Here is a 21,991-nt window from a genome sequence, read left to right as displayed (position 1 = left end):
TAATTTTTATTTAGGGGTTAAAAATTGATCCCATATTTTCTACGCGATTGAGTCAAAAATAAAATGATAAAATTTATGTGTCAATTGATAGCCATCGGAGGCTATATGCAAAGTGCGTGAATGCGTGATTGCTAATATTCTTGCACAGCTTTGACAAGCTCATTCTCCAATGAATTTATTTTGCTTTTGTTCAACCACCCTAATTCCTATGAACTAATATTTAACGACATAGTAAATTTGTACAAATGAAATGAGGTGGAAATGAATGGAAGGGGAAAAAAAAATCAAAGTAGAGTGCAATGGAATAAAGAAATTCGAAATAATACTGCAGTCGGAAACAGTCACTAAATATGTTGACTGACATTTGTGATCAAGAAATTATTAAAATCGAGCCAATGAGTTACTAGAGTGACGCTCCTGAGGTAGTAACAACTATACGATCTAAGGAGCCAAAATCTGATTTCACCGAGTGGGAAATGATTATTAAGAGAGGCTAGCCACTCCTGCATTATAAAAGGAGTGCTTCTGAAGTGGAAAGGACATGCACAAACATCCAAAGAACAAGCTTTATTTCTGTCAATGCACTTGCGATTTATTTCCAGTCATTTTCGAAAAAATCATTTCCAGTAATTGCAGATGTTTATTTTCTTTTATTAATCAAACATATGCCCTTGTTATGTCTAAAAGGTTTGCGTTTGCAATGACCTATGTACAAAAAAATTCTACGTGGCAAATAATTACTTATTGCAATTGTAAGTCATGAATGTAGAAATAACAAATATATAGGCAACATAGAGTTTGGTATATCACGAATGTAGAAATAACAAATATATATAGGCAAACATAGAGTTCGGTATATTACTTTCTACTAATAATTATGATATACGCAGCATTATTCCAATGGTCTTAAGTGTGAAAAAATTAGACCCCACGAATTCTATAAAACCTCTAGCCTATTGCATCTCTCTCCCCACCCACTCTCTCTCTCTCTCTCTCTCTCTCTCTCTCTCTCTCAAAAGAAATTATCGCAAACGACAGAAGTCTCTACTCCATAGCATCTTCATGGACGACTTGTGGGTGCACATCATCTCAGCATCCTTCGTCCTCTTCCTTCTCTTCTTGTTCAAATTGCAGAGAAGCAACAAGAGGAATCTCCCACCCAGCCCACCTTCACTTCCTATCATCGGCCACCTCCTCCTTATCAAAGAGCCGGTCCACCGAACCCTCCAGTCTCTCTCCGACCGCTACGGCCCGGTCCTCTCCCTCTCCTTCGGCTCCCGCTCTGTGGTCGTCATATCCTCCCTGTCCTCGGCCGAGGAGTGCTTTACCAGGAATGACATCATCCTTGCCAACCGCCCCCGCTTGCTCTCCTCCGAGATTATGCTCTACGGCAACACCACCATCGGCTCCACCTCCTACGGCCCCCACTGGCTCAACCTCCGCCGCCTCACCCTCAAAATCCTTTCCCCCCACCACCTTGCTGGCTCCCTCGCCGTCCGGCTGGAGGAATTGAGGCTCCTCGTGAAGAGCCTCCATGAGGTCGCCATGGCAGCAGCAGGGAGCGGCGGTTTCGCGAGGGTGGAGCTGAGGTCGAGGCTGCAAGAGCTGTCCTTCAACATCATCATGAGGATGATCTCTGGGAAGCGCTACCTTGGGGCTACTGTCGATGCAGGCGACGCCGAGGTGGGCATACGGTTTTTAGAGGTGATAAGCGAGCATTTCGAGCTGAGCGGGACGGACCCGAGCGATTTCTTATCAGCATTGAGGATGGTGGCGGACTTCAAGGGGAGAGAGAGGAGGATGGAGGACGTTGCCAAGAGGGCTGATGTGATCTTGCAGGGCCTGATAGACGAGCTCAGGTCGAGAATGAAGAGAAGCAACGGTGGCCGAGAGGTGGAGAGCAAGACGATGATCGATTCCATGCTGTTGGAGGGCTACTCGGACGATATCATCAAAGGCCATATCCTGGTATGTGCTTAACTCGTGTTCTGTTCACTTGACTTATGCAGCCCTGTATTCAAGAGATTGTGACTAAATTCTTTCGGCGCTCACCATCAGAAGAAAATATGTGACGGGTCATTCGTCGCACTATGGCCTTGCGAGGTTAAAGTCTAAGAGCACGGGGTTTGTTTGGAAAGAAGGGAAACGAGAGGCGGAGGGAGCAAATAATTTTCTATGATCGTTAGGTTTCCTCTGATACATCCACCTTCATGAATTTAAAACGCGAAAAACGCCGTCTCCTTTTAGCATATTACAAATTTGACGAATAATTAATTTTTTTTCTATACTTGACAGAATTCAAAACTACTTTCACATTTATAATTCGTCTAGTAAAAGGTCTTTTTTTAATTTTCTATTTAGAGTATATGATTTATTTTTCTTATTCATCATTGCATCATCTCAATGTATGTACACCGTTAGATCATATGATCTCATGCGGAATCCTTTTCATCCACCGGTACAGTGAATTGACCTCATATCCGAGACCGTGCATTTTTCTTTCTTCAGTAGTGGCCACTATCTAGATTGTTGTAGATGACAAAGTAGAAAGAAGAGAAGGCACAAAATGAAAGAGCTTTTATATGGTGCAAGACGTGTAGAAATGTCGATTGCACAAATCATTGAGTCTTCTGTTGTGTGTACGGAAAATGATTTAAGTCAAATTCTATTTTTCTTTCTTGAACTTATGCATGTTTTGCAATTCCAATCGATTTGGGCTGAGTAGCCATCGATCCATGCTAAAACATGCCGTCTAAAAAACTATCACCATTGACACGCCCACCATAGAATATCACTTCTAGATCTACATGATGCATGTAATAGATAAATTATGCGCTTATACAAGAACAAGAACATAAGAGTGGCGAATTACCTTTTCCTTAGTGATTTCCTCTTTGCATATTAACCTGATTTTTCTTCAGTTTGGAAAACACATTTCATCTATTTTTGAAAAAACTGAGCATACTTAGTTACTTAAACACAATTTGTGGCAGTCATTGCTAATTGCAGGCACGGACACAAGTGCAGTGACAATAGAATGGATTATGTCCCTCCTACTCAACCATCCGAATGTCATGAAAAAAGCTCAAGTAGAATTGGACGAAGTTGTTGGCCGAGACCGTCTACCTAATGAAACAGACATCCACAAGCTACCTTGCCTTCACAACATCATCAACGAGGCATTCCGATTGTTTCCACCGGCACCTCTCTTAGTGCCTCATGAGTCTGCTGAGGACTGCACAATTGGCGGGTTCAATGTGCCCCGAGGCACCATGATCCTGGTAAATGTATGGACAATTCATAGAGACGCAAATGTGTGGGACGATCCCACAAGTTTTAAACCTGAGAGGTATGAGGGACTGAAAGGGGATCAAGCGTACCGTTTGTTGCCATTTGGGATGGGAAGGAGGAGTTGTCCCGGTGCTGGCCTTGCCAATAAAGCGGTGAGTTTGGCTCTAGCGGCGCTTATTCAGTGCTTCGAGTGGGAACGAGTTGGTGAAGAGCCAGTGGACTTGTCTGAGGGGACGGGACTCACAATGCCCAAGAGAGAGCCATTGGAGGCTATGTGCAAAGCGCGCGGATGCATGATTGCCAATGTTCTTGCACAACTTTGAGAAGGCTGCTCTTCAGTGAATTTATTTTGGTGATGTTCCACCGACATAATGTTTATGAACTAATGTGCAATAAAAAAGTAAAATGGTAGGAATAAAATGAGGTGGAAATGAATGGAGGTAAAATAAACTCAAATTAAGAGTGGAATGGAATAAGAATTCTAGCTGTTGTGTCTGATGATAATGTATTAATGAAATGCCCATTCAGATGGACTTTCGGTAGGTCTTTGAATGGTCTCAGAATACTTTAGACCATTTGTATTGTAAGATGATATGTGTGTTTGAAGTCAAGACTTGCTATTAACTAGAGTTGCTAGGTGATTGTCATCTTCTTGGTGTCCTCTGGATCTCGAGGTTTGAGGGGCATCTCCTCTAGACAAGATATGAGTCCCTAGACAAATCCAATGTCATGGGGTTATAGGTTACCGCGTAAGTACCAAGAGAGCTCCTTGGTATACTCTAGATTTCAAGGCCTTGGGAAAGAGATGGATTCAATGTTGTCGTTGTGATGGGTCTGATGGCAAAACGACATGACGAAGCTGATGAAGTTATCGAGAGAGAGAGAGCAATGCCAGGCAGTGATGTCAACCATAGTGGCCGATGGCAACAGGTGGCGGCTACTAGCGATGGTGGACGGTGGCTCTGCATAGGACCAAGAATGAGTGATCTTTTATGGGTTCGCATCGTTAACGCCTCACGATATTTACTCGAAGTGAGTTGCTCATACCTGATAGTTCGAGTCCGGCATTATAATCGGTACATATCCTGCTCTTGGTGGAATGATTGCCACTAGTTTCTTGGTGCCTCTGCGTAGGTTTCTTTGCTAGGTGCGACTTCGTTTTTTTTTATCTTCTCTAACAATTTTACTAAGACGGAACGCTATTCTTGGAAGCATCTCCTTCAGCTGTCTTTCCTAGCTTGCCGTAAACCCACGCTCGCTTTCCCATGGCGGACTGGTCTCGATGATCACTTTCAAAATTCTTGGTCTCCCACTGAAAACTAGTTGCTTTCTGGTGAGAGTTCTTTAAACTTGGCTTTCTTGGTGGGTTGCTTTCACTGTGCCAGCTCCGAAAATGAAGGTATTTGCGGCCAGTCGATTGCTCATTCGGGGACTACCAACTATTTTAAAAACTTTCAAGTGTAAGCTAGCAACTATTCTAAAAGCTTTCACGTGTAGGTTGGAGTTTGACTTTAGCCTAAAATGGTGAAAATATGCGATGGAGAGACAAATAGGTTTGGGGTTTGCCAACTATTTTAAAAGCTTTCATGCGTTGGCTGGAAACTATTCTAACAGCTTTTACATGTAAGCTGGAATTTGACCTAAGCCTAAAACGTGGAAATATGCAATTGGCAAGACAAATAAGGACCTGGAATATTCGAATTCAGGATCTCCTAATTGTAATACCATGTGATATCACTGTCAATTACTTTATAAGCTTAAATTGTTAAATAAACACGTAATTTATTATTTAAATATTTTAACACTTTCTCTATGCTTTCATTGGTGTTAGCTATGAAGTAACGAAAAGGAAAGGGTCGCTCACGAAAGACATGATTATGTTAGTGAGTGCTCCAAGCACACTTGTTAAGCAACTAATTAAGTAAACTCTATGGTTTTCAATGCATCGATTGCCTTTCCATTATGCACAATCAGTGTCTTTAAATTAAATTATTTCAGATAAAGTATACTTAATGAGTGCCCACCGTGACCCATATTTTAAAGTGGATCTTGACCGTTTAACATGATTACTCTCAAATGAAGTTCATGCGGATCAATGCAGACCATTTAAACGCATCAGTACAATGTGGCAGTGATTAAAAATTTCCTTGTTGGTAAGCAACATCATGGATCAGTACATCCCCTGCTCGGGGAAATTCTCTGGTCCTGTCTAGCGATTTACGAAACCGGTCCGATTATTACGGGGAAAATTTCAAATGGCGGATGACTTTAAAAAATATAATAACATTAATATTTAAGGAAATAATTGACTACAAAATTGTCAATGTCACTAGTGATTAAGAAAAAATAATGACATATGAGGACTATTACCCACTAATATGATTTTTTTCATTCACGAGCTGTTAAAAATTGTTACGATCGTAGAGGTAAGTTACTAAGAATATGAAAAAGTATTTGCAATAAATTCATCAAGTTGAGTATGATTTTTCATAGAAAGTTGCTGAGATTTGAATGTGTAGGCTTGAAGGTAAATAATTGCATATAAGGGATGGTTTTCTAACTTTTCATCGACAAGAACTTATAAAGCAACCACCATTATTAAAGAAAAACTTATATTAATAATAACATTCTTACGTTACAAACTCTATGAATAAGTTTGACTCTTTTATCTTCTTCTTGTGTGTTTGGTTGTAATGCCGGGCCTCCTACCTTGTACATTCGTTTGACAAAATCTATACAATACTTATCTTTACCAAAAAAAAAAAAACTCTATGAATAAATTATTGTCATAATGATGTTTGTACTTACATGTGCAAATAAAATACAACTAAATACATGTAAATTACGACCAGTAGAGTAAAATCATGTGAACATTCTTGTGTTACAAACTCTATAGATAAATCATCGCTATAAAGGTATATACTACCAGTTATAGATGCAGATTAATTACGGTCACTAGATTAAATTTCCAATCTATAAAGTAAAAATTACTTTCTATAAAATGCAATTATGGCAAAACAATCAAGAAATTTACAGCTAAAAATTAAGATGGGACCCCTACCTTTTTTATCTTTAATGCTTGGGGACTCGCTGTCTGCTCTACCCTAATTGGTAGACTCGCTTCCTCCGATGTCTGAATCGGAAGAAGCTACGGCGTTGGCGCCTCCGCCGCCCCCGCCGCCGCTGGAGCAGAATTCGCCGCCGCCCCAGTCGAAAGAGGGGCCTCCCAGAGAGCCTAGCCCCGACGTCGCCTTTCGCGTCTGGCCTCCGACGCGGACCACGCGCGACGCAATCGTCTCGCGCCTCGTGGGACGTTGTCGGCCCCATCGGCGCTCTCCACTCGCTACGGCACCCTGCCCCGGGACGAGGCGGCGTCCATCGCCCGCGCCATCGAGCAGGAGGAGTACGCCGTCGCCTCCGCCGACGACGACGGCCCGGACGTCCTCCAGGCGTACGCCAGGGCGATCGCCAGGCGCATGCTGATCTCCGTCCAGCCGCGCACCGCCGGGACCGCGGCTCCTTCCCGCCGAAGACCCCGAAGTGTTAGATGTCCGCGCTTCCTTCGATTCCGAGGTCGAAAAGTCGTCTTCTATTTGAGGTGGGGAGTTCTGCTTCCTTTAGATGACAAGCTTGGGGTTTTGAGGTAGTACAGTGAAGTGAAGTAGTTTGTCTGATAGGATAGTATGTGTTGCCGTTTGCTGTGGATTTGTGCATAATTTCGTTTGACCTTTGCTCGAGGAGTAATGTTGATCTCGTATGTGTTGTAATTAGGGTAACGTGAACGTCTGAAAGCCTCTCAATTGTTGATTTGCCATGAGGAAAGGCTCTCTTTCTGTGCTAGATTGCACTTTTTGTTTGGTTGTGATCGCCCTTGAAATTCTTTGGCCCTCTGTTTTGATAAATTTTCCGACTTTAAATTGGGCTACAGAACTGTTTCTTAGGGATTATAGTCATTGGATCACCCCAGATTTCGAAGTGTGCATCGTAATGTGATACCTAGCAATGTCAACGTGTAGTGTGGCTACGGACCGCGTAATTCAAGAACAGTCCCTTGAGGGCTTGGGGACATAGAAAGGCCCTTATGAACTACAGTCTCATCTGTCTTCTCCATGCAAGCTTTTTCTGTTGAAAATCGGATGTGGACCTGTTCGTCACTAGCCGTACATACCGTGAAGAGTACAGTCATTATCTTGAATGTAAGCATGTGTGTCCAAATGTGGAAATTAACTTGACCGAATTTGGTGGAAGTTTGAGCAATGGTGAGCACTAATGAGAGTAAAGTGGCAAAATCTAATCAAAACCATTTTCAACAGCTTTCTGGTGCAGCTTGGTTTATGGTTTTAAGCCTCTAAACCCTTTACTTCAAGTTGCCTTTTTTCGACAAAAAAAAAAAAAAAAGTTGCCTTTCATCTTAATTTGGGCTTGAGGTGGCTTGCTTCGGCTGTTTCCTATTAGGCTATGGTGATTGTTGAAACTTGGGCGTAATAACTACAAAGGTTATCATTAATGAAGGTCCTTAACAGCTTTGACGAGATGCATTTGCAACGCAGGAACAAGCAGAGCTTGGCTCCTGAAGAGGATGTTGTTCCTCGTCTTCCAAATTACATGACAAAGGGTCCCAAAGGCAAACCGGGCAATACAATGCGCAAAATCATTGTAGAAGAGAGATTTGATAGCCCATTGTAAATTTTCCATCCACGACCTATTTTGCCAAGGGAGATTGCATCTTGCAATCGAAAACACAGCAAGACCAGCGATAATATGATAGCCAAAAAACAGATGATCAATTGAATCTGGCCTTAAGTTACAAAAAGAACAAGCGCCACCAGCAATCCTACCATAGGAAAGTAAGAGAACTTGAGTAGGTAACCAGTTTCTGATAGGGGTGTGCATAGTCCGGGCGGGCGATTCCCGACCTAGAACTGGGAACCGCCCACTAAGAATCAGTTCTGAAAAATTGGAACCGGCCGGTCCGGTTCCCGAGTGAATCCATAGAACCGATCTTGACGCGAAACAATTTTGGTTTTCAACATAGAACAGTCGAGTCTATGAGTTAGGAAGGAGGGCAGGAGGTCTATGGTCGGGTTTTCAACATAGAACGGTCGCGAAACAATTTTCTACGATTGTGGCGGGTGGCGGCCGACGCGAGGGGGTGAACAGCAGCGGCAGAGGAGCAGCGGCGGCGGTGTTGACGCTCGAGAAGGAATCGAAATGGCGATAGGACTAGGAGGAACCGAGGAAGAGACAAAGAGAGAGAGAACTAAAGACGAAGGGAGTGAGGATATGAGATCTAATCTAGGGTTTCTTTTAGTAATTTTTTTTTAATATTAAAAAGGTTCGGTCGATCCGGGTGGGCGGATCCGCCCATGGAACCGGGAACTGGACCGGTACCCACCGGTTTCGAAAAATTGGAACCGAGAACCGACCAATTCCCTCAAGAACCGCCGATTCCAGGCGGTTCCGGTCCGGTTCCGGGTGGTTCGGGCGATTCCCGGGTATTTTGCACACCCCTAGTTTCTGGTGATGAGCCAGAGGTGGAACCAGTACTTAGGGGAGATAGTTTTATTCTAGACGAAGGAGGACCACGGGACCGAGCATTTCTTTCGATGAATAGCTTCCCAAGCAGAAGAAACCGAGTAGGATCCTGAGGAGTGTTCCAGCCAACAGAATCAATTTGGGTGCTGCGTTAGTATAGGGAGGGTATGAGTCCACGAATTTAGGATGGCCCTGGTGGCTTGGCCTTGCAAGGAGAAGAGGTCCACAACTGCAGCCTGTCTGGATAAGCCCGAATGGTAGATGTCAGCATCCGTGAAGAAAATGTTCATGGGTTCTCGGGGGTGCCAAGGATCAAAGCAAAGGGACACCGAGCGACCATCGCCTATCCGCGAATTGAAGAACTTCTGGAATTCTCTCCTAAGGTTGAGAATTTTCTTCCAAGCCCGGGAACAAAAGGTTGGCTTTTTAACAACCCAAAAGTTTGTTTTGTAAAAGGTCTATTTTTCTTTTTAATTTTGAGTATGAGATTTTTTAATCGTTATTTCATGATCTCAATGCATGTGAGTCTGATGCATGTGGACCCAATTTATATGGACCATTCAATCATACGGTCTCATGTGGAATCCTTTTCATCAGCCGGGCCATTAGACTAGGCTCATATTCAATGACTTATATGCAGCTAAGATCATGCATGTTTCTTTCATCAATAGTGGCCGCCATTTAGATTGTTATAGATTGCAAAGTAGAAAGAAGAGAAAGGACAAAATGAAAGAACATTTATAGAGTGCAATACGCATAGAAATGTCAATCACACAAGTTGATTCTTCTGTCATGTGTGCCGTAATTGATCTAGGTAAAATTCTATTTTTCCTTAAACATGTTTTCTAACTCCAATCGATTTGAGCTGAGTACCCATCGAACCATACTAAACTATGTCGTCTAAATAAAATGTCATCATTGACAATCCACCATAGAAAATCTTATACATCTGCATGATGTAGATAAATGTTGCACTTTTACATGAACAAGACCATAAGAGCAGCCAATTATTGATACTAACTTAAACCGAACCTTTTCCTTTGCATTTTCCTCTTTACATCTGAACCTTATTGTTCTTTAGTTTGGAAAACAAGTTTCGTCTATTTTTGAAACAACTGAGCATACACAGTTACTTAAACACAATTCGCGACAGTCAATGCAATGCGGGCACGAACACATCCGTGGTAACAATAGATGGGCCATGTCCCTCCTACTCAACCATTCGGACGTCATGAAAAAAGCTCAAGTAGAACTAGACGACATCGTTGGTTGAGACTATCTAGCTAATGAAACAAACATCCACAAGATACCTTGCCTTCATAACATTATCAACAAGGCACTTTGGTTGTTTCTACTGGCGCCACTCCTAATACCTCGCAAATTCTTTGAGGACTACATAATTAGCAAATTCGATGTTGAGATAGCTAATATAAGCACCTAGAGGGGGGTGAATAGGTGCACAAACAATTTATCTAGATATGGAAGCGATTCTTGACAAATGATAGAAATGAAGTTTGTTATGAAGTGCGATCAAGCTAAAGAGAGTAAGGAAGAGAAAATTAAACACAGAGTTTATAGTGGTTCGGCTTATTCCAAGCCTACGTACACTCTTCCGCACTGACAGCCTACCAGCTGGATTTCACTATGATCAAAAGAGAAGTTACAGCACAGCTTTGCCTTGATTCCACAGTGTAGATGTTCTACCACACCTCCTCAAGGTTTCTCACAAATATAGACTCTCTTTTGTATACAAGTATTCGCTCAAAGTGATTGTCTAAACAAAAAAGGAGCTTCAGACTTTGGAATTCTTCTATCGCGCACACCTCAAACAACTAAGACCTTCTTCCTTATATACTCCTTTATGCCATCATCATACCCGTTGGCACTTTCCAAAGGAATTCCTCCAATCTACCCGTTGGACGGAATCAATTAGGAAGATTGTTCGAGCTATTAAAGGAACATGTCGATAGCCCATCAATCATGTTCGCCCATACAATCAGGATCTCGGTTTCCATAAGTAAAACATTCCAAGAATATTTAGGCAATTATCGAATCTTCAATCATCGAATCAATCTCGATCAATCAAAGGATTTCGTTACGTCTTCTCCAGCTACGAGATCTTCTCCAGTTGATAAGATTAAATCCTTGACGGAACATCCAGTTCTGGATAACCTTTCTTCAACGGATTAGAGACTCACAATGAGGATAGACTTTGAGTCTTGAGTCTGGCTGTCCGGAGGTCTTCAAACTTTAAATAGCAGAGTCTGCAAGCCTTCAGACTAGATTGATGGAAACGTTTTGTCAACTTCAAAACACTTTAAGAAGATTTCTCCAACAGATGTGCCTCGGGGCACCATGATCCTAGTAAATGCATGGGCAATTCAAAGAGACCCAAAAGTGGGACAATCCATTGTTGCCGTTTGCGATTGGGAGGGGATCGTGCATATCTATTGTTGTCGTTTGGGATGGGAGGAGGAGTTGTCCTAGTGCTAGCCTCACCAATAGAGTGGTGAGTTTGGCAATAATGGTGCTTCTTCAACACTTTGAGTGGGAATGATTTGGCAATGAGCTCAAGGACTTGTTGGAAGGGAGGGACTTGTTGGAAGGGACAAGACTGACCATGCCCAAAAGATAGTGTCGCGACCTATCCCACCGAGGAGGGAATAGGTCTAAGGGTATTGCCTAAAAGGCGAGCCTACGGCCTGATTAAACACGGGTTCTTTCGAACCCATATCTTGCGCAACATTGAGCGATCAAATTGAGGATATAAAAATTTTATAAAAGAGTTGACATTAGCTCATTGGAGTTGGCTAAAAACCAAGTGAAGTATGTGAGTGTTTCTAACTTCTGACGCAATCAGGGAATCTAGGGTTGGGGTCTTAATCTTATTCATTTAAAAAAAAAGATTTTTTAGTGTTGATTAATTTTATATCTATCAACTAACATGCGAGGGGACTATCAGGTGAGAAAAGAGATCAGGAATCGCTACTTCGGGAGAAAGGAGGAAAACGTCCAACCTTACGGAGACCGAGGGGGACTGCCGACTAAGTAGGGCCTGAGGCCCCCTGCGAATCCGTAAATCTGAAGAGCATGCTGCAACAAAAGGATGGTCCCACAATCAACAATCAAGGAAAGTATTAAATAAATTGCAAGGCAAAGGAGGCATTTAGCACTAATAAATAAAAAAGATACCATTATTAACTAAGCCAAGGTAAACGGCAACTAGTATATTGAAAGCACGTAGTAGATTAATAACTTGTCTTAGAAAAAGAAAACAATGAAACCCTATCACAAAGCTCTAAGAGTTTGTTTAATTTTGAGTGCAATTTTTTATCAAAAGATTTTCACATTTTTATACTAAACTAGTTCTAAACCAAAATTAACATGAAAAATCTAATGAAACTAGTCAAAATCTAATTTCTAAAGATTTTATAATTATTTTTAGCTTTTTCCAAAGATTTCTGATTTTTTGAAAAAAAAAAAAAAAACGCTCAGGCTTGGTCAAAGGATCCGGCCTGAATAGGCATTTTCATCAAAGCAAGCCCAAATTTCCTATTTTCCTTTTAATTGATCTAAGCCCAAAACCTAAGCCGGCCCCGCACGCTTAGTCCAGATTCATAAAAATTCTAACCCATGTTTCTATTATTTTATTATTCAATTTTTTTTTTCATCTTTCCCTTTTTTTATTTATTTCCTTTTTCTTGTTCGTCCTCCCTCCTCACTTCTCATGAACGTCTGCACTCACGTCATGCCCAGAGCCCAGCAGATCAACATATTCACTCATCCTAAGCAAAAGCCGGCAAGATTAAAAACTAAACCTCCATCGTTCTTACTGAAGATGCAAAACCGAGCGCTTCTCATTTGTCCACCACCCATTCCCACCCTCTACAAAAGTCACGGTTGGCTATTGTCCCTCACCGAAATGACGAACGCAAAACACACCACGCACACGAAAGTAACCGTAACGAAGAACAGAAGCGATGAATCGAGACAATGACCTATAAAAACTAACAAAATGTGAACAAAGGGATCTACAGTTTTAGCAAGAAGGACATAACTTTTATGGGTATCATAGACACGTTTCATCGAACATCCGGTGGGCGTCGACTGGAGGGCAAACGATAACTCGACCGGGACATCAAAAGGCGACCGAGATAGAAATAGACAATCGAGCAGGGTCTGGAGGTAACAAAACGTAGCACCGTAGGGGTCGGAACTCGATCGAACCGAAGAACCGCGAGCCCCGGTCCAGCGGCTTGAAAATGGAGCGACGCGGAGGGGCACCTATGCGCTCGGGTGATAGGGGCCCTACCTTCGCCCTCTCAATCGTTCTCTCAAATCTCCTCCGCGGTTCTCTCTCCCCGAAGAAGAGGAAAACCAGCCAAGGACCACCCATCTCACTTGCTCCCCTCTCGCTTTCAAGCCTGGCCGACAGACGCACATGGCCCCTGCCATCCCCAGCTTTCTTGCCGGCGTCATCGCTCCCCCTCTGCCTCTTTACCTCCTCTCTCTTTTTTGCAGACCGCGTGCGATGCGTGGGGGAGAAGGAGGAGGGAAGAGGTTCGCAGGCTGGGCCATGGCCTAAAGGAGGAAGGAAAAAGAAAGTAGGCCAGGCCGACCTGCCCCCGGCCCGGTCTTGCTTTTTTTTTTTTTTTTTTAATTCGATCTTTTTATCGATTTTTGTTAAAATTTTAATAATTAGCGAAAGTAATGTAACTGCTCCTAATGTCTACATGCAATGCATCTTAATGAAGACATTCGTGATGAAAATTATTTATTTAATTTTTTCTTTTAATTGATTAATTTTTTAATAATAAATTTTTTAACTTAATTTTAAAAATTCAGATTTTCTTTTTTTAATTAATAGTACTGATGCTAATGCTCCTAACGTCTACATGTGATGCAATTTAGTGAAAATTAATTTTTATTTAGGGGTTCAAAATTGATCATGTATTTTTTACGCAATTTTGTCATAAATAAAATGGTAAAATTTATGTGTTAATTGATAGTCACCGTAGGCTATATGCAAAGTTGCTAATATTCTTGCACAGCTTTGACAAGTTCATTCTCCAATGAATTTATTTTGCTTTTGTTCAACCACCCTAATTCCTATGAACTAATATTTAACGACATAGTAAATTTGTACAAATGAAATGAGGTGGAAATGAATGGAAGCGGAAAAAAAAATCAAACTAGAGTGCAATGGAATAAAGAAATTCAAATAATTATTGCGGTCAAACTCTTAGGCGGGAACAGTCACTAAATGTGTTGACTGACCTTTGCGATCAAGAAATTATCAAAATCGAGCCAATGAGTTACTATAGTGATGCTCCACTATACGATCGAAGGAGCCAAAAATCTGATTTCACCGAGTGGGAAACGATTATTAAGAGAGGCTAGCCACTCCTGCATTATAAAAGGAGCGCTTCTAAAGTGGAAAGGACATGCACAGTCATCCAAAGAACAAGCTTTATTTTTGTCAACGCACTTGCGATTTATTTCCAGTCATTTTCGAAAAAATCATTTCTAGTAATTGCAGATGTTTATTTTCTTTATTAATCAAACTTATGCCCTTGTTATGTCTAAAAGATTTGCGTTTGCAATGACCGATGTACAAAAAAATTCTACATGACAAATAATTACTTATTGCAATTGTAAGTCACGAATGTATAAATAACAAATATATATATTAGGCAACATAGAGTTCGGTATATTACTTTCTGCTAATAATTATGATATACGTAGCATTATTCCAATGGTCTTAAGTGTGAAAAAATTAGACCCCACAAACTCTATAAACTAAATAGAACCGACATGTGACACGTTATTTTTCAAAAAATAAAAAATTCCTACATATTGAAACACGTTGTATATTATATGTATATTTATATATTATTTTTATGATTAGTTCAATCAAATTAATCTTATTCAAATTCTTAAATAAATAAATAAGTAATAATAAAATCATATAATAAATTTACATTAAAAACATTAATCCACCATTTATTAATATTCTTCATTTTTCAATTTGATAAATTTAACTCCATTTCAATAAATCCATAAAGCTTGGAAGAAAAAAAAAGTAATTCACATTTTAAACTTGCGCGTTAGACGTATCGAAAAGAAAAAAACTTGAGAGTAAAATATGTATCACGAAAAGTGAGAGTCAAAAGAAAGAGAAAAAAATATCATGTTTTTCTTCTTTCCTAATTTTTTATTTTTATTATTGATATATATATATATATAGACCCTTCATTTATTGAAAATTTCTAAAATCGACATCGTATGTCGGAATCATGTGTTGAAAACTCATATATAAGAATTTCAACTTGAGTGTTGAAGAGCGTTAAAAAAATTGATTATGTGTCGGATTTTTTGACACGTATTGGTCGAGTGTCAGAGAGTGTCCGAGAGTATCGGACACGTGTCGAAATGTCCTACATGACACGAAAACTCCCTGCGAGTGGGTGCTTCTTAATCTATAAAAATCTCTAGCCTATTGCAACTCTCTCCCCACCCTCTCTCTCTCTCTCTCTCTCTCAAAAGAAATTATTGCAAACGACAGAAGTCTCTACTCCATAGCATCTTCATGGACGACTTGTGGGTGCACATCATCTCAGCATCCTTCGTCCTCTTCCTTCTCTTCTTGTTCAAATTGCAGAGAAGCAACAAGAGGAATCTCCCACCCAGCCCACCTTCACTTCCTATCGTCGGCCACCTCCTCCTTATCAAAGAGCCGGTCCACCGGACCCTCCAGTCTCTCTCCGACCGCTACGGCCCGGTCCTCTCCCTCTCCTTCGGCTCCCGCTCTGTGGTCGTCATATCCTCCCTGTCCTCGGCCGAGGAGTGCTTTACCAGGAATGACATCATCCTTGCCAACCGCCCCCGCTTGCTCTCCTCTGAGATTATGCTCTACGGCAACACCACCATCGGCTCCACCTCCTACGGCCCCCACTGGCTCAACCTCCGCCGCCTCACCCTCAAAATCCTTTCCCCCCACCGCCTTGCTGGCTCCCTCGCCGTCCGGCTGGAGGAAGTGAGGCTCCTCGTGAAGAGCCTCCATGAGGTGGCTATGGCAGTAGCAGGGGGCGGCGGTTCCACGAGGGTGGAGCTGAGGCCGAGGCTGCAAGAGCTGTCCTTCAACATCATCATGAGGTTGATCTCTGGGAAGCGCTACCTTGGGCCTACTGTCGATGCAGGCGATGCCGAGGTGGGCATGCGGTTTTTAGAGGTGATAAGTGAGCATTTCGAGCTGAGCGGGACGGACCCGAGTGATTTCTTATCAGCGCTGAGGATGGTGGCGGACTTCAAGGGGAGAGAGAGGAGGATGGAGGACGTTGCCAAGAGGGCTGATGTGATATTGCAGGGCCTGATAGACGAGCTCAGGTCGAGAATGAAGAGAAGCAACGGTGGCCGAGAGGTGGAGAGCAAGACGATGATCGATTCCATGCTGTTGGAGGGCTACTCGGACGATATCATCAAAGGGCATATCCTGGTATGTGCTTAAAACGTGTTCTGTTCACTTGACTTATGCAGCCCTGTATTCAAGAGATTGTGACTAAATTCTTTCGGCGCTCACCATCAGAAGAAAATATGTGACGGGTCATTCGTCGCACTATGGCCTTGCGAGGTTAAAGTCTAAGAGCACGGGGTTTGTTTGGAAAGAAGGGAAACGAGAGGCGGAGGGAGCAAATAATTTTCTATGATCGTTAGGTTTCCTCTGATACATCCACCTTCATGAATTTAAAACGTGAAAAACGCCGTCTCCTTTTAGCATATTACAAATGAATACTTAATTTTTTTTTCTATACTTGACAGAATTCAAAACTACTTTCACATTTATAATTCGTCTAGTAAAAGGTCTTTTTTTTTAATTTTCTATTTAGAGTATGTGATTTTTTTTTCTTATTCATTATTGCATCATCTCAATGTATGTACACCGTTAGATCATATGATCTCATGCGGAATCCTTTTCATCCACCGGTACGGTGAATTGACCTCATAGCCGAGACCATGCATTTTTCTTTCTTCAGGAGTGACCACTGTCTAGATTGTTGTAGATGACAAAGTAGAAAGAAGAGAAAGGACAATATGAAAGAAATTTTATAGGGTGCAACACGTGTAGAAATGTCGATTGCACAAGTCATTGAGTCTTCTGTTGTGTGTACGGTAATTGATTTAAGTCAAATTCTATTTTTCTTTCTTGAACTTATGCATGTTTTGCAATTCCAATCGATTTGGGCTGAGTAGCCATCAATCCATGCTAAAATATGTCGTCTAAAAAACTATCGCCGTTGACACGCCCACCATAGAATATCACTTCTATTTTTCTTTCTTGAACTCATGCATGTTTTGCAATTCTAATCGATTTGGGCTGAGTAGCCATCGATCCATGCTAAAATATGTCGTCTAAAAAACTATTGCCGTTGAGACGCCCACCATAGAATATCACTTCTATTTTTCTTTCTTGAACTTATGCATGTTTTGCAATTCCAATCGATTTGGGCTGAGTAGCCATCGATCCATGCTAAAATATGTCGTCTAAAAAACTATTGCCGTTAACACGCCCACCATAGAATATCACTTCTAGATCTACATGATGCATGAAATAGATAAATTATGCGCTTATACATGAACAAGAACATAAGAGTGGCCAATTATCTTTTCCTGAGCGTTTTCCTCTTCGTATATGAACCTGATTTTTCTTCAGTTTGGAAAACACATTTCATCTATTTTTGAAAAAATTGAGCATACTTAGTTACTTAAACACAATTTGTGGCAGTCATTGCTAATTGCAGGCACGGACACAAGTGCAGTGACAATAGAATGGATCATGTCCCTCCTACTCAACCATCCGAATGTCATGAAAAAAGCTCAAGTAGAATTGGACGAAGTTGTTGGCCGAGACCGTCTGCCTAATGAAACAGACATCCACAAGCTACCTTGCCTTCACAACATCATCAACGAGGCATTCCGATTGTTTCCACCGGCACCTCTCTTAGTGCCTCATGAGTCTGCTGAGGATTGCATGATTGGCGGGTTCAATGTGCCCCGAGGCACCATGATCCTGGTAAATGTATGGACAATTCATAGAGACGCAAATGTGTGGGACGATCCCACAAGTTTTAAACCTGAGAGGTATGAGGGACTGAAAGGGGATCAAGCGTACCGTTTGTTGCCATTTGGGATGGGAAGGAGGAGTTGTCCCGGTGCTGGCCTTGCCAATAAAGTGGTGAGTTTGGCTTTAGCGGCGCTTATTCAGTGCTTCGAGTGGGAACGAGTTGGTGAAGAGCCAGTGGACTTGTCTGAGGGGACGGGACTCACAATGCCCAAGAGAGAGCCATTGGAGGCTATGTGCAAAGCGCGCGGATGCATGATTGCCAATGTTCTTGCACAACTTTGAGAAGGCTGCTCCTCAGTGAATTTATTTTGGTGATGTTCCACCGACATAATGCTTATGAACTAATGTGCAATAAAAAAGTAAAATGGTAGGAATAAAATGAGGTGGAAATGAATGGAGGTAAAATAAACTCAAAGTAAGAGTGGAATGGAATAAGAATTCTAGCTGTTGTGTCTGATGATAATGTATTAATGAAATGCCCATTCAGATGGACTTTCAGTAGGTCTTTGAATGGTCTCAAAATACTTTAGACCATTTGTATTGTAAGATGATATGTGTGTTTGAAGTCAAGACTTGCTATTAACTAGAGTTGCTAGGTGATTGTCATCTTCTTGGTGTCCTCCGGATCTCGAGGTTTGAGGGGCATCTCCTCTAGACAAGATATGAGTCCCTAGACAAATCCAATGTCATGGGGTTATAGGTTACCGCGTAAGTACCAAGAGAGGTCCTTGGTATACTCTAGATTTCAAGGCCTTGGGAAAGAGATGGATTCACTGTTGTCGTTGTGATGGGTCTGATGGCAAAACGACATGACGAAGCTGATGAAGTTATCGAGAGAGAGAGAGAGCAAAGCCAGGCAGTGATGTCAACCATAGTGGCCGATGGCAACAGGTGGCGGCTACTAGCGGCGGTGGACGGTGGCTCTGCATAGGACCAAGAATGAGTGATCTTTTATGGGTTCGCATCGTTAACGCCTCACGATATTTACTCGAAGTGAGTTGCTCATACCTGATAGTTCGAGTCCGGCATTATAATCGGTACATATCCTGCTCTTGGTGGAATGATTGCCACTAGTTTCTTGGTGCCTCTGCGTAGGTTTCTTTGCTAGGTGCGACTTCGTTTTTTTTTATCTTCTCGAACAATTTTACTAAGACGGAACGCTATTCTTGGAAGCATCTCCTTCAGCTGTCTTTCCTAGCTTGCCGTAAACCCACGCTCGCTTTCCCATGGCGGACTGGTCTCGATGATCACTTTCAAAATTCTTGGTCTCCCACTGAAAACTAGTTGCTTTCTGGTGAGAGTTCTTTAAACTTGGCTTTCTTGGTGGGTTGCTTTCACTGTGCCAGCTCCGAAAATGAAGGTATTTGCGCCTAGTCGATTGTTCATTCGGGGTCTGCCAACTATTTTAAAAACTTTCAAGCGTAAGCTAGCAACTATTCCAAAAGCTCTCACGTGTAGGTTGGAGTTTGACTTTAGCCTAAAATGGTGAAAATATGCGATGGAGAGACAAATAGGTCTGGGGTTTGCCAACTATTTTAAAAGCTTTCATGTGTAGGCTGGAAACTATTCTAGCAGCTTTTACATGTAAGCTGGAATTTGACGTAAGCCTAATATTCTAACAGCTTTTACATGTAAGCTGGAATTTGACCTAAGCCTAAAACGTGGAAATGTGCAATTGGCGAGACAAATAAGGACCTAGAATATTCGAATTCAGGATCTCCTAATTGTAATACCACGTGATATCAATGTCAATTACTTTAGAAGCTTAAATTGTTAAATAAACACATAACTTATTATTTAAATATTTTAACACTTTCTCTCTGCTTTCATTGGTGTTAGCTATGAAGAAACGAGAAAGAAAGGGTCGTGAAAAGAAATGATTATGTTAGTGAGTGCTCTAAGCACACTTGTCAAGCAACTAATTAAGCAAACTCTATGGTTTTCAATGCATCGATTGCCTTTTATGCACAATCAGTGTCTTTAAATTAAATTATTTCAGATAAAGTATACTTAATGAGTGCCCACCGTGACCCATATTTTAAAATGGATCTTGACCATTTAACATGATTACTCTCAAATGAAGTTCATGCGGATCAATGCAGACCATTTAAACGCATCAGTACAATGTGGCAGTGATTAAAAATTTCCTTGTTGGTAAGCAACGTCATGAATCAGTACATCCCCTGCTCGGGGAAATTCTCTGGTCCTGTCTAGCAATTTACGAAACCGGTCCGATTATTGTGGGGAAAATTTCAAATGGCGGATGACTTTAAAAAAGATAATAACATTAATATTTAAGGAAATAATTGACAACAAAATTGTCAATTTCATCAAGTTGAGTATGATTTTTCATAGAAAGTTGCTGAGATTTGAATGTGTAGGCTTGAAGGTAAATAATTGCATATAAGGGATGGTTTTCTAACTTTTCATCGACAAGAACTTATAAAGCAACCACCATTATTAAAGAAAAACTTATATTAATAACAATATTCTTACATTACAAACTCTATGAATAAATTTGACTCTTTTATCTTTTTGAGTGTATGGTTGTAGGTGTCGGGTCTCTAACCTTGTACATCCGTTGGCAAAGTCTATACAATACTTACCTTTACCAAAAAAAAAAAAAAAAACTCTATGAATAAATTATCATCATAAATGGATGTTTGTACTTACATGTGCAAATAAAATACAACTAAATACATGTAAATTACGACCAATAGAGTAAAATCAGGTTAACATTCTAGTGTTACAAACTCTATAAATAAATCATCGCTATAAAGGTATATACTACTAGTTATAGATGCAGATTTATTATGGTCACTAGATTAAATTTCCAATCTATAAAGTAAAAATTACTTTCTATAAAATGCAATTACGGCAAAACAATCAAGAAATTTACAGCTAAAAATTAAGATGGGACCCCTACCTTTTTTATCTTTAATGCTTGGGGACTCGCTGTTTGCTCTACCCTAATTGGTAGACTCGCTTCGTGCTCTACTCCCGATCCTCCGATGTCTGAATCGGAAGAAGCTACGGCGTTGGCGCCGCCGCCGCCGCCGCCGCCGCCGGAGCAGAATTCGCCGCCGCCCCAGTCGATAGAGGCGCCTCCCAGAGAGCCCAGCCCCGACGTCGCCTTTCGCGTCTGGCCTCCGACGCGGACCACGCGCGACGCGATCGTCTCGCGCCTCGTGGAGACGCTGTCGGCCCCATCGGCGCTCTCCACTCGCTACGGCTCCCTGCCCCGGGACGAGGCGGCGTCCGTCGCCCGGGCCATCGAGCAGGAGGAGTACGCCGCCGCCGTCGCCGCCGCCTCCGCCGACGACGACGGCCCGGACGTCCTCCAGGCGTACGCCAGGGCGATCGCCAGGCGCATGCTGATCTCCGTCCAGCCGCGCACCGCCCGGGACCGCGGCTCCTTCCCGCCGAAGACCCCCGAAGTGTTGGATGTCCCCGCTTCCTTCGATTCCGAGGTCGAAAAGTCGTCTTCTATTTGAGGTGGGGAGTTCTGCTCCCTTTAGATGACAAGCTTGGGGTTTTGAGGTAGTACAGTGAAGTAGTGTGTCTGATAGGATAGTATGTGTTGCCGTTTGCTGTGGATTTGTGCATAATTTCGTTTGACCTTTGCTCGAGGAGTAATGTTAATCTCGTATGTGTTGTAATTACGGTAACGTGAACGTCTGAAAGCCTCTCAATTGTTGATTTGCCATGAGGAAAGGCTCTCTTTTTGTGCTAGATTGTACTTTTTGTTTGGTTGTGATCGCCCTTCCAATTTACCCGAAATTCTTTGGCCCTCTGTTTTGATAAATTTTCTGACTTTAAATTGGGCTACAGAACTGTTTCTTAGGGATCATAGTCATCGGATCGCCCTAGATTTCGAAGCGTGCGTCGTGATGTGATACCTAGCAATGTCAATGTGTAGCGTGGCTACGGACCACTTAATTCAAGAACAGTCCCTTGAGGTTTAGGGGACATAGAAGGGCCCTAATGTACTCCAGTCTCATCTGTCTTCTCCATGCAAGCTTTTTCTGTTGAAAATCGGATGTG

General features: G+C 41.9%; 3 protein-coding genes across 3 annotated transcripts; all 3 read left to right on the top strand.

The window, feature by feature from the left end:
• The first annotated feature begins 989 nt into the window (after positions 1-989).
• LOC104447846 (isoflavone 3'-hydroxylase) lies at positions 990-3,938 on the top strand. The gene is made up of 2 exons (XM_010061579.3): positions 990-1,968; positions 2,994-3,938. Exons 1-2 carry the CDS (start codon positions 1,063-1,065, stop codon positions 3,612-3,614), a joined length of 1,527 nt encoding a protein of 508 aa, XP_010059881.1. The 5' UTR covers positions 990-1,062; the 3' UTR covers positions 3,615-3,938.
• Positions 3,939-15,350: 11,412 nt separating this feature from the next.
• On the top strand, positions 15,351-18,535 carry LOC104447847 (isoflavone 3'-hydroxylase). The gene is made up of 2 exons (XM_010061580.3): positions 15,351-16,321; positions 17,609-18,535. The coding sequence occupies exons 1-2, from the start codon at positions 15,416-15,418 to the stop codon at positions 18,227-18,229; spliced, it is 1,527 nt and encodes a 508-aa protein (XP_010059882.2). The 5' UTR covers positions 15,351-15,415; the 3' UTR covers positions 18,230-18,535.
• Positions 18,536-20,958: 2,423 nt separating this feature from the next.
• Positions 20,959-21,441, top strand: LOC104451128 (WPP domain-containing protein 1). The gene has a single exon (XM_039315952.1). The coding sequence runs from the start codon at positions 20,959-20,961 to the stop codon at positions 21,439-21,441; it is 483 nt and encodes a 160-aa protein (XP_039171886.1).
• The last annotated feature ends 550 nt before the right edge of the window (positions 21,442-21,991 follow it).

The sequence above is a fragment of the Eucalyptus grandis genome, chromosome 6 (assembly GCF_016545825.1).
Source record: "Eucalyptus grandis isolate ANBG69807.140 chromosome 6, ASM1654582v1, whole genome shotgun sequence".
In the NCBI taxonomy this organism is placed as follows: domain Eukaryota; kingdom Viridiplantae; phylum Streptophyta; class Magnoliopsida; order Myrtales; family Myrtaceae; genus Eucalyptus; species Eucalyptus grandis.
Note: the sequence above shows the minus strand (reverse complement) of the source record. Positions and strands in the feature narration are given on the sequence as shown.